Here is a 13,689-nt window from a genome sequence, read left to right on the forward strand (position 1 = left end):
TGCATTCAAGATATTTCAGAGGTTAGATAACCCATTCATCCTTAGCTCAGAATGAGAGAGTGGATTTCAACTGTATAATCTTTGCTACATATGATATCCTCACACAATTAATTTATTTGTGGAGACAGTTTTGTTCTGTCTTTGAACTTTGCTGTGCATTATCATGCATATTTGTTTCTGACAGAAACAGAATTTTCTTGGTTCTTTAACCATCTTATTTTCCTTTTCAGGAAAAATAGAGCGTGACTACTTTTTATTTTCCAACTGTGTTGTGTGTGTTTTTGTGGGGAGGAGGGATTTTGTGAACTAGCATTAAGATCTGAAGCTTCTTACCAAACAAGTGTTTGTACTCCATCAGTCAGAAAAGAAATGGGAGTGAACATAGGGGTTTCCATTGTGTTAGGAAATCTAGATTGCAAAGAAACCCAAACATTAACGCATACTGTATGTAGACAAAATGCAGAACTTCGATCCACTGTATTTTTAGTCGTAATCTCACTTGAAAAGAGAGTAGGAGTATCAAATTATGTGAATAGAGAGTAAATGTAATTGGGGAAAAATGGTTCAACAATGTCTCACCATCACTTGGAAGCCACAGCAACAGTTGACTCATCCTCTCTTACTGGATAATCAGTAGCATCTACTGTGTACTGTATCAGTATTGGGATCAGTGTTATCTTATTCTGTATAATATGTATGCGCTCTCCTACTGTTTCCACACCCACCTCCCATTGAAAGCACATTATCCACCAGAGATTTCACATCTATTTTAAAAATAATGGTGTTTTTCTTCTTTCTCTATTCTGCTGCACAAAGCCTCTACAGGGCGAGACGCTGTCACTTAGCAGTGTCAATGTGTCTGAATGGGGAGTGTGAATGTGCTGACTGAATGTAAAACCGGCAGAAATACTCATCAAACGCTACATGTCTTTAGGGTCTGGCTCGGTATCGATTGCCTGCAGATTGCATTACAGTTGCTCCTTGTGCTTAATTCTGCCATTATGGTGTACCGCACTGTTTCATAAAGCTGCACTCAAAGAAAGTGTGCATGTGTATTTACACATAATTTCAGCAAGCTGCTCAGAAGGGACCGCTGAAGAAGGATGAGTGGGCAAAGAGAAAGAAGAGACTAATGGCCTTCTTCACTCGGAATGCTGTGGTAAAGACCCATGTACTGCATATGTACTGTATGTGTTACTTTTTTAGTTAGGGTATAGGTATATCTGCCCTCAAGACATTAACTTTGGTGCTATGTAATGCTTATAGGTTATTAAACAAGCTGAAAACATTCATCCAATCACATTTGTATTCATTACATTTGTTCATAACATATAAGCACCAAATTGTTAATGTTTAAGTGTTCAGCTTTAAAATGTGTTATTGAAGTCACACATGAATTAATATCTTACATTACAATTTAAAACAAGGTTGTTTAAATTGAATGAACTTTCAGTTAGTTGATCACGTAAATGATGACTATGGTTGTTAACATATCTACTTTAATATTTCAAAGGAGCCCCATTCACAAAGAGACTGTGATGAGGCAGTGAGAGAGGCACCACAACCCAGGCTGAACACACTGCTTCAGTGGTAAGTCCAACCCATTTTCATATTTCTCTCCCATATGTACAATTGATGTCACATGACTGTAATCATTAATTGTGTGAAAAGCATTTGTATTCCCACTGACATCCGAGAAGGCATGTAATTTATATGTCCTCTGCATGGCTTCTCCTGTCGGCGGGCATTGCATTGTGGGTAGTATGGCTCCAGGCCACAGAAATCTGTCCATGTCATTGGGCTGGAAGGCGCATCAATTCTTGGTCCATCCACTTAAGTCAGAGATCACACATCACATCTCATACCGAGAGCCCAGCGGGGAATCAGCTTAGCATGTTTAAGTTTTTAGTAATTATGGACTACCATGCTGGCTGACATGATAGAATCAAGAAACTACTGTACACATCAGTATCTTCTCTTGTGTTTGGTTGTTTTATGGGTGGGTGGTAGTCGGACACCAGCCCTGTCAGATGAATGTGGTTCGGAGTTTAGCGAGATGACCTCCTCTCGACAGCCTTGAACCCTGTAAATTCCTTCTGATATCAATGGTGGGTGGCTATTAGACATGGGAGACTTTCTATGCATCACCTAGGGCTACATCTGCCTGAAATTGAATGAGAAATGATTTCACTTTTTCTCTGCCTATGCCTATAAAAGAAAAAAAAAATAAAGAGGAGAGACACGGAGCTGAGTTGTGGTTTTTGTAACAAATGTGTAATTCATTTGTTTCCACTGTTTCTGATTTAATGGAGGTCGAGTAATTGCATTAGGAAGCACATTGTGCCTTGTTGTGAACTGATGAAAGCACATGTAATACTTTTGATAGGCGAACAGAGAGGAGGGAGAGAAAGGAAAGAAAGACCCAGTGCCTGCCTTTGATGCTGAGCATTTATTTGCTGAATTATCCTTCCTTTTACAAGCATCTTATCCCCAGTCACAGGCAGGCCAGGGCCCCTGTGATATTGCTTTATTTTGAGGAATTAAGAGAGGTGGCGAGGAGACAGAGCGAAGCAACCGCTTATTACATTACCACTGATAAGATTGAAAGGCTGAGAAAGGGAGAGAGAGAGAGAGAGTGTGTGAGAGAGAGAGAGAGAGAGAGAGAGAAACAGAGTGTGTGTGTGAGAGAGAGAGAGAGAGAGAGAGAGAGAGAGAGAGAGAGAGAAAGAAATAGAAAGAGAGAGAGGGACCCGGTGGAAAGTGTTTTGTTGTGGTGTTATTAGATTGAGCTGCTGTTGGCTACAGAGTGGAACAACAGAGAATCCAAAATGCAGGTGGCTGTTAACAGGGTTAGCTTCTTGTGTCTGTGTGTTTAATGTACGTGTGTGTGTGTGTGTGTTAGTGCACGTAGTAGAGGAACCCTTGAAAGCCCGTCAGTCAGAGCGCTGGGGGAAGGCCAAGAGGAAGCTACGGCCGAATACGGCCAGATGACAGAGCTCCCAGAATCCTCCTTTTCGGCATCACAGCCCCTACGGCAGGTAAGATCTGTTTTCCACTGTGACTGTGGACTGAGAAAAAAAACAGAAACACGCAAACAGGAAGTGATATACCCCTTAATCTCTATGAGGGTTGTGTCTCAGGAGAAGATATTGATCCTGAAGTATTTACCAATCGCCAAAAAAAAAAAGAATAAATAAATAAAAGGCGCAAATGGTTGTTCAAAAACAGTCAAATGATGTAATTATGTGAAATCCTGTGATGAATAGGACCTGTCAAAGAATGAGAAAAATGATGTCCCTTTTTTTCTAGTTTTTCAAATTCTTCCACTTCTTTCATTACACCAGTGGGTAGTAAATGTGCACATGCCTACACACACACACATCCATGCACAGGCACTATACAACACTGAGCAAAAGGCTTCCCCATACAGTATGCTAACTATGCAGCCACATTGTTTTTATACAGTATATAAAGAATGTTTTCCTGCTTTGTGCAGATGGAGTCTGTGGTTTTAGGAATCTAAGTAGGAGGAAAAAGGAGTCTTTGGAGATGAAAAAGAGAACCAAGTGGGAAAGGGAGACGGAAGCTGCAGCTTTAGCGGTAGCATCACCAGCTGTGGGAGGAGTGTGCTGTTGTGTTGCATCTGGGGATGAGGCTGCCATGCCACCGTGCTGGCTTAAAGATGTAATGAATCTTCAGTCGGGGGCTTTCCTTCCAGGGTGACAACTGGCTTTGAGGAAGGTTGTAAATGCAGGGGAGATTGTGGTATAATTCCTCAGACTGGCGTTTGTGCCCCCCAGTCACCATTCGATTATCTCCCAAATTGCTGTGTTTCACTGAGATAAAGATTTTTTATGGCTTGCTGACTTGAAACAACCGGCACAGGCAGAATAGGGGGCAAAAGAGGGAGAGGGAAGGAGAGAAACAGAGAGAGAGAGAGAGAGAGAGAGAGAGAGAGAGAGAGAGAGAGAAAGCAATGGCCAAACCTGCCACGCATAGTAATTTCCTTTGGTAAATGACAAAATCTTTGTTTATATGACATTTCCCTAAAATTACTGCAGCGAGATGAATCTGAAATATAAAATGTCACATTTGGCATGCAAAACTATGAAAATATATTTCTGTGCAAAATTCATGGAGGCATTTAATTTAGAATGTGTTTAATAACTAAGGCAGCCTGCATCAGTAATCCTGCCCGGAGGTCCCAAAAAGATTGTCATATTTATTCTCTCCTTTCTTCACCCCCCTCCTTCATTCCGAAGCCAAAAATTTTTAAGGGTAAATGTTCATTGTTAATTAAGATTTACTAATTAAAATGAAAATAATTAACGAGAAAGCTTAATCTCTGAATATTAGCCCATACTTAGAAAGAAAGGAAGTTTTTGTATGTGGCATTTCCTGTCTCTATTAAGAGTGCATTTTGTGTGATCAGTCAATGTGTGGAAAGCCCTGAAAAGATATTTCAGCGAAAGGACGGCCGCTTGCCAGCAAAACCACGGAGGATCCCTCGCTAGAGCCTTTGATCTCATCTGTAGGAGTGCTGTAATGTTATGGCACTTTAGGCACAACTCAGGCTTGGGGCAAACAAACCACCTCTGATATGGAAAATTGGCTCACTTCACCTTTTACCTTCGCCTTGCTGTCTTGACTGGCTCTTACGATGCCTGTGCAAGCATGTGGGCCAGATAATAACAATACCTCTTAAACACATACATAGTGCAAATTGGACACCGGTGTGATGTTATTATTTTGTATTTCTTTGCTTTTTTTTCTCCTTTGCTTTTTCTCCTCATCCTCCTCTTCCTTTCCAGTCTTCATGCATGCATCTCTTTCCAGTGTGGGGGTTTGGAGGCCTCCATCACCTCCTCCCAAATGTGAGATGTGTGGGCTAAACCGCTTTGCCACCAATTATACTAATTTCACTTCTGCCTAAATTGTTTTTGTTGTTTTGGTATGCAAAGATGCTCACAGTGAGGAGATTGAGGGGCATTACTGCAGGGCTCAGCACACACCTTCCCCCCTCACAGACTGGCAGAGCAATGGGCACCGCCAGCTGCTGCTAGGTGAATGTGTGTGTGGTGTGTGCCTGGAAAAAGGGAAGGAACAGTCTCCGGTTGTTTTGTGACAAAACTGTGCTCCAATACACTATAAAACACACAGTGCAGACAATGCATGAGCGTGTGCGTGTGAGCACATATAGCCCCTGAGTGCTACTATGTCATCGATCGGAATTGAGGGCTTTAATTGCCAAACACTCAAAATTTGCCTTAGGGGGTGAACACAGTGTAACTATGAGAACATAAAATAAATGGGCATTAAGAGATGCAACTTAGATAATCAGAGAAAAATAAATGGCTACAATTTTACAGTGTCCACAGGATCGAAAAAGGATGGGGTAAGATTGAAGGGCTTGACAAAAATATCAGGAATCATCTCCTGTGGATGATAAATACACGTCAGATTTAATGCCAATACTTTGGTCACAACTGTCCGTCCGATTCTTGTGTCTGTACCAAAGTGTGGGACAGACAGATTGTTGAACTAGCCAATCAACAGGGCGACCAGCATCGCTATTTAAATACACATGAATGGTGACGGCGAGGCGTCTCTGTTTAAGCCAAATTGACTTTTCATTCAGAGCTGTTCAACAGATGCCACGGGGGACAAAAGACTAAATATGTATTTATATTGTTCTCTTATTATGTTTCATTAAAAAAACAAAACTGTCTAGCCAGCTTACCCTATTACTCATCTTAAGCCCTAAAAAAAGGCACATGTCACCAAAAACAAACAAATAAACAACAAGTGGGATGATGTAGCCTGAAGGTTAGTGGGATGAGTTTGTTACACCAGAGGGTTGTTTTGAAACCTTCATCTGAATTGTCAGTCTGGCCAGTGGGAAATAAATATCACTCAATAACCAAACCGCTGTGCCCTTGAGCAAGGCACTTAACCCCTAAATGGTTGAATGGAGATCAGTAGATGGAAGCCCGCAGCTGCACTGGGCATCTCTTATGCAAATGACTGCTTCACTGGGCAAACACACCCCTCTTGTTCAGTAGAGATACCTGAAGTTAGTAAATATGACTTCCCAAAAGGTGGAGAACTGTCAAATCAGATACACATTTTCTGGGTAGAATTGGATTATTTAGAGGTTGTCAAAATGTTTTATCTACCTTGCTGTGTCATGCTGTATCATCAGGGATACATTTTAATTTTATATTCAACTTTTTTATCCATCATACAGCAAAATCATGATATTTCTCATTTGCTTCAATACTAAATTATATGCAACCTGTGTCATGGTCTTTCTTACATTTATACACGGTACAATAAATCTGCCCTTCCAAAATAAAGCACACACGAGACTTTGCTATGCTAAAATAAATGAACACAGAGAGATGTTTTTTTGATAGTTCTAAACCTGTACCAGTATTTACAATGTGCTTTACGGACAGTGATGACCAAATACTGTTGACAGTATTTACGACTGTATGGTAGCCTCACATTGTCAACAAATTGTTTGTTTTAAAGGCAGGAGAACTATTTGTTACTTTAACAGGTGTGTGATGTTATAGTTGACGTTATATAATTAGCAGCATTAAGAAGATACAGTAGATAAGAAATGAAAAAATGTCTACACCTATACTGAAAAACAAATACTTACAGTCAAAATAAGTATAAAATAAGTTATTGGTGAAAAGTTGTTTTTAAGTTAATGCCACTCCCTCTTGATACCACTGTTGGCTGTAGCCAAATTGAAATGTAGTGTCTCCTCCATATGAACTGTCTTTACCCTATCTTTCAGTTGTGCTGTAAAACAATTGAACATCTATATTTCTCTGAGGTTTAGTATGTATAGAAAATCTGGGTTTTAACTTTGCACATAAAAGAATTACATATACAGTATTTAAAAACATGGCAACACTGTACGGTAGGTTTAGAATATACAGTTTGCACTTCTAGCTCTCACTAATGGTAAACATGGAGATAAGGAATGCATCAAAGGATGTGATGTAGGATTATGAATTAATTATTAGTATTGTGTTAATATCATTCATCAGTTCCATGTAGTGAGATGACAAGTGTGCCATCTCATTAGTTTAACTGTCCATAATCATAGAAATACTAGAGCTACTATAAAATACTGCTATCACATTAAATACTTTGCTCTGTGTGTTTTGCAGATGAACCAGAGCACAACCCCTCAGCCTGTGGAGGTACATATATGTTGTCTACGGGCCACCAGAGACAAGCTTCCCAGGGGCCTCTACACTGTCAGTATGGCCCTTCACAGCAGCCTGGGGGGTCCAGCCCTGGCCTGGTGCAGTAAGAAAGAGCAGCAACAATGGACAGTGTCCACTGACCCGGTCGAACATCGGGGACGCTTCTACGATACTGACCTGCACATCAACCAGCACCTGTTCATGGTGAGGGTGTTTTTGAGGGGATGGTAACAGCAAGCGGATCATTCTACATTCTAAATCATGAATGGTGATGATAAGTATTCAGCAACAAATAGAAGTTGTTTCTAATTTTGGTTAGGAATGCTTCAGTATCTTAAAGCATTTTCAAAAACACAGTCCACAAGACATCAGAAATGCCTTGTTTTTTAGTTAAATGCAGATGGGTTACTTGAAAGATAAATATAAATGAATGAGTCATTACTTCAGTATGTTTCTAGTTTTGTTTAAATATTGGAGTTCGGTGAAACATAGATGAGGTAATTCTGACAAACAAATATTTGGAGTCCATGAATTCCAAATGTTTGGTTTGCAGTCAGCATTGACATTCGCAATTAAGGCAGCAGAATTGAAACAGGAACAGAGAGATCTGAATTTGAAGGTACTTGTGACATTTGCCTTTATTGACACTAATGTGTTTTTAATCAACATGGGAAGAAGAGAATCAGATAGGGTTTTGTTCATTCTTTAAGACCCCTTTATTTAAAATTATGCTTTTTGGAAGCTGCTTTGAATATTTCTTTTTTTTTTCTTCTTCCAAATATGTGTATGATGACAAAAAGTGGAATAAATATAAAACATATCTCTCATCTGAGAGCAATTCTGACAGTGGTAGACTCTGAATTCAAACACACTCACTTTCACTGACGCCTTTGATGTGAAATGCAATGGAAAATTTCAGTAAGATGTGATCCTAAAAACAAACAGTCCTCTCAGATCAAAGCAGACAATAAAACATGCCGTGCTAATATGACAGAACCTACCACTGCATGTTTAGTTTTCATTTTTTGTCACAGTATTTCCTAATTCCTTATCCTTTTTCCGTTTCCCTTGGTTTCTTCAGTTGCAGGGGAAGACAGAGCAGTCTCTAGATTGAAAGGGTTATGAGAAGTTATATTACTGTAAAAGACAGAATATGAAAATATGCCACACGCAGCCTCTAGGTTTTTCTCTGGGGATCTCCATATGAATAAAACAACAACTTTTCAAACATGACATTTAATCCATGCATGTAAATCAAACCCAAGATCAATTATTCATTTATATAAGGAAGTAATGTTTTATTGGAATGAAAATGAAGTACAAATGCAGTGAAAAATTTAGTGTCTTTTGTACTTGTCTCTGAGCATCTGTAACATAGTTGAGCTGCATCGGGGGGCAAAAAGAAGAAATAGAAAAGTTATACAGAATTGACTAAAGGGTAATATTTTTGGAAGAGTATAAAAAATCCCAACCCCCATTTCCAATGCTGAATGAAAGACTAAACATGTTTTCAAATTTGGTCGTTTTTTTGGTGAAACAACACAGCAGATTACATTAGATGAAATCCATGCATTTCACAACCACTTTCCTAAACCTCTTGATATGAAGGAAAACATCCTCTATAGAAGCTGCACTAATCTTAAAACCCACATGCTCATTTTGGATGGTCGATATTGACCAGTGGATTAAAAAAATCTTTGTTTATGTTTACTCATTGATGATGTGTGCACAGTACAAAAAGAAAACACAAGAGAAACCTTAAAACAGAAGCCACTAAATCCAGTGTCCCTCCTGATCCCATAGAGTTTTGTGCAGGCTCAGAAAGGGCTTCTTCAGTGTTCTGATGGCAACTCTAAAGGCCTTAGCTGGAGCATTTAGCACATGTGGACACTGTCAATGTGCTGGTGGGCGTATTCACTGAGCTCTAGCATCCTGATAATATTGTCTCCGGCTCCCATCAAGCATAAAGGACGGGGTAAAAGCTGGCATAAATTGAATGCAGACCTGGGATCTGATTCAGAGGTAAAAAAAGGTTTAAGTACGGCATGGTAAATGCCTCATGTCACTCTTCCTCCCTCCTCTCCTCCCCAAAACCTCGGCTGTGCTTTATTGACAAACCTGTTGTTGTTGTCCTCATTGATAGTGGTGGAACCGCTGATCAGATTTGTCTGAGACTATCAGGATTGGCTTGGATGTTTTCTCTCTCCTCTTGCCCACACGATAGCGTGCGATTTCAGGAGTGCTTGCAGTGCCTTCTAAGAGGAAATGAGGAATTAGTGATGGTAGGAGGAAGCCAGGAGCTTATTTTACTTTCCTCCCTCTCTCTCCCTCATTTTTTTCCTTCTTTTTTCATTCACCATTTGCTTTGTGTGTCTGGGTAGGGATTTAGACTGAAACAGTGCAGTTCAGTCGGAGATGTCTTGGATATGCTGGCAAGTGGGAGCCCTTGAGAAGAGTCAGACCCACGGTCTTTGTTCAGTTTTTCACCAAACGGGAAGATGCATGAGATTGTATATTTTAATATTAAAAAGAGAAGAAGGAAGGAGACAAAATAATGAAAGGTTCTAGAAAGTACATTGTGGGATCTCTTGATTTTAATCAGTTTTTTCCCCTTTTTAATATTTTGTCATATAGTATGTTTTGGTCATTGAAAAAGCATTGAGCACAATGGAATATGGTTTTTTTCTCTTTTTTTGTCTGAAACATGATATTTGTAATGGTTTAAGAAGCCATGGAAAGCAGGAAAACACTGAAGCACATGATGTAGTCTCAGAAACCACACAGTAACACAGCACTTCCTGCATACACATATATGCTAATAAGCACACATGTCTACATGCAGGCACTACACACATGCACTCACACATGCACACACAAATTACTATTTATGCAGGTCATATTTCTTACAGTAAATGAATAATATGAAATATCCTCAATATCCATAATCCGTGATATTATGCCATAAATTTGTGTCCTGAGTCAGACACTACTACCCATCATTTCACAGGTGCATACCAAAAGTAGATTAACAGGGGGGTGGGAGGGATACACATGATTTATGTCTTAAAACAAGTCCTCTGCGTTTTCCATTACAACTAATAAAGGGATAAAATATTTCCACCCAGTGACTGATGAAGTGGCACGCACCTCACTGTCAGTTCATTTTTTTTAAGCAAACCCACCGTTCTCTGAGTAAATAAGAATGTATGTTTGCCATTGACTGCTAACCACTAACACTTTTTGCCTTATGCAAGTTCATCAGTTTGATTGATGGTTGGCCTCACTGCATAGTAACCGTCAGCTCATACACTTACAACGGCAACATCAACTCCTCCACCCTTGTTTAATGCTAACAGTTTTTATCATTAATGCTGACAGTATTTATCATTAATGCTGACAGTCTTTATCATTCCAACATCAACTTTTAGGCAGTTTGCTAATTTGGACAGGTAAGAATGGCAGTTAAGAAGGAACGTAATTTTAAGGAGGATTCAAGTATAGGATGTTGATAAAGTGGCTCCCTGGGGGCTCCTTTCCTGTTTTTTACCTTCGGTGTCTGTTGTCATTGGCTTCTTGGTTACTCAAGTAGCTCTGTATATTTAGTGTTTATTTGTCTGCATATTTGTGCATACGTTAGTGTATGTGCCTCCAGGCACGCATGTTCACCTGAGTTGAATTGCGAAAGACTTTGTGCCTTGCTTTGTGTCTGCAGATCTTGCCTGCAGCCTGTGAGGTTGTCCCCTCCATGGTCCTGGTCTTCCAACTGATTGCGCTACCAGGAGAGAGTAGTCACATTAGCACCGTACTGGCTTGGGGGGCATTTCCTGTTTGTGGCCCAAGCCTCGGTCTTATCCAGGGCAGGTAGGTCAATGGTAGATCAGAGTTGCACCTGAAGGAGTTTGTACTTTGAGCAGTACACACCAGTATTTCAGGTCCCTTATCCACAATCATTCCCAGCAAAATCATCACATCACATACTTTAAGTTTGGAGAAATGTATCTTAACATGTTAAACTGACTGTTCATGAACACTGTCACTATCATGCATCTGGTTGTATGGTTACTATTACTGGTTATCTGTCACTGACTCAGGTACAAAACCCCACTGACCAGGGGAGAACCCAACTCACAACTGGACCAGTTTAAAAAAATTGAAGCCCTCATCTCCTCTGATCTAGACCACTGGCTGTGCAACTTGTACTTTCAGGTGTGTGTTTGTGTGTCTGATTAGGAAACATGTTCATGCACGTTTCTTTTGAAGATTCCTATCTGTTGTTTTTTGCATTCTATACTTGTAATTGCATGCAATTTAAGTTGTTGCTTTTGACTAGGTCTGAATATTAAACTGTGTGCATGTGTGTGCATGTGCTTGTTTGTGTGCATCTTTTTTTCACTCTGAACCTCACCTATCATGTGGGAGGCAGGATTGTGGCTCTGGGTAGATAGGGGTTTGGATTTTTCATGATAAAAAGCTTTTACAGAGAAATTGGAAATTGGCCCCAGAGAGCAAACAAGAACCACATCTTTACCCAACAATACTTGATGCATTGGAGCTGATGCATTGATTAGATTAGTAAACATCTTAATTGAATTAAAAGGCAGAACAAAGCCTTCTGTCTTGGGTTTGTCTCTTTATTTGTCCCTTTGACTATGACATGTTGTTTGTATTAGTACATTATCATTACCGTTGTCTACGGTTGCTTTGATTCCTGAAGGGATGTAAATTGCCATATTTGTGCAAATCTTTGCAGATGAATAGCACAATAGGATGTACAATATTCATACTAATTACAATTATGGCCTTTATTGAATTATTTTATGTCAGCATGGCACACTGTGACAAATACTAATAGTTGGCCATTTCTGTAGTTTGATCACAAACACCTGTAATGTAATTGCACACACATGCTGTTTTCCCACAAACAATGGTGATGCAATGGAACAATATGAGCATAACTGCTGATGGCATTAACATGAAGAGGTTATATTAATGTTCACTGAACCCATGTGTAGACCTCGAACACACAGAGCAACCCAGTCACCAGAATAAAATGTTGGCATTGTACATTTCTGCAAACCACAGATAGTTTGAAACTATATGTTTCAATATGTTTATTATGTAGCATATCAACATTTTTACAATAGATATCATAGGGACAGTGATGTAGTTAAGATGACATCTATATGAGCTGACTTCCATGTTAGGAAAAGACGTATTGGGTGGTTGGCTAAAGGCTGCTTGGCAGAAACTTGCAAAATCATCAAAACAGCAGAGACCACTGTTCAAAAGCACTGCTCACTTCCTGTTTCAAAGGTGTCAGGACTTTTGCAGCCGTTTTTCTGGCAATAAAACCTCATAGTTTTGGTAAGATGTTGGGACTTTTGCAGCTGTTTTTTCTGGTGACAAAACCAGTTTTTGGTTTAAATAACCCAGACCATAATCTTTTCCTAACCCTAATCAAGTGTTTTTTTGTGTCTAACCCTAAGCAGACCATAACCACAACACTGTCACACCATAAAACATATTTTTCAACCAGTAGTAGTCATTTAATGCTGCATTTAATGACACACAAAAAGCTTTTAATGTAATCAAAACGCCTCCATGGTTTGCAGAAATGTACAATGCCAACATTTTATTCTAGCGATTGGATTGCACAGAAACAGACTGCTTTCTTCTTGTTTGTTGTGTCTCAGGTAAAGAGACTCCCGCATGGAAAGTCTGGGGTGCCGGAGCGCTCCGTCACCCTATCAATACCCCTTTCAAACCCTCCAGTCATGCCCCAACCTGAGGTCCATCACGAGCAACTGCCACACCAGCCCCAGTCCCCATCACAGTCCCAGCTCCGTCCACAGGCCATGCATCCCCAGTCCCAGCTGTACCCCCAACATGAAACTCATGTGGGCCCCAGCAGCAGAGCAGGAGAGCCAGCTGTGGTACATTCTCACCAGGGGTCTCCTCTCCACCTGTCGGCTGATTCTGCTTGCTCTTCCTCATCTTTGCCAGGTAGGGGTCCAATGTTAAAACCCCCGACTATGCCACAGTGGGGAGAAAATGTCACCCTAATGTCAGCCAGCATTGGGATGGGAAGAATGGCAGGCCTCACTTCCAGCCCTTTTCCGCTGAGGTGAATGTGCTTGAGGGCAGGGTTGGGTAGATAGTGGGCAAAGCTTGACAGACAGAAGTTAAATCAAACAAACTGGTTTAGATTATATGCAGAATAGATACTGTAGCATTAATGTTGCTTCAGGTAAATATTGGAGCAACAACCACATCAATGATAAACCCGGCTGATAGGCTTGTAACTCATTCAAATAAAGCTTTTTGATAAAATAAACATTCTTAAATAAGTCAACAAAGCCTTTTAAGTGTGATGACATAGCGCTGGGTAAATGTTACAATCATCTAAACGGATAAAATGACACCTTTTTAAATTAAATGATAACATTTATATTTTATTGTTTCC

General features: G+C 40.0%; 1 protein-coding gene across 1 annotated transcript in view; it reads left to right on the top strand.

The window, feature by feature from the left end:
- ofcc1 (orofacial cleft 1 candidate 1) overlaps nucleotides 1–13,689 on the top strand; it is a 134,513-nt gene that overhangs the window by 27,410 nt on the left and 93,414 nt on the right. Inside the window, exons 9-15 of the mRNA XM_053342337.1 lie at nucleotides 1,073–1,159; nucleotides 1,514–1,590; nucleotides 2,903–3,038; nucleotides 7,188–7,430; nucleotides 10,939–11,087; nucleotides 11,318–11,432; nucleotides 12,920–13,229. Coding sequence (XP_053198312.1) covers nucleotides 1,073–1,159; nucleotides 1,514–1,590; nucleotides 2,903–3,038; nucleotides 7,188–7,430; nucleotides 10,939–11,087; nucleotides 11,318–11,432; nucleotides 12,920–13,229 — 1,117 coding nt within the window. The remainder of the gene's footprint in view (nucleotides 1–1,072; nucleotides 1,160–1,513; nucleotides 1,591–2,902; nucleotides 3,039–7,187; nucleotides 7,431–10,938; nucleotides 11,088–11,317; nucleotides 11,433–12,919; nucleotides 13,230–13,689) is intronic.

The sequence above is a fragment of the Scomber japonicus genome, chromosome 21 (genome assembly GCF_027409825.1).
Source record: "Scomber japonicus isolate fScoJap1 chromosome 21, fScoJap1.pri, whole genome shotgun sequence".
NCBI classification, from domain to species: domain Eukaryota; kingdom Metazoa; phylum Chordata; class Actinopteri; order Scombriformes; family Scombridae; genus Scomber; species Scomber japonicus.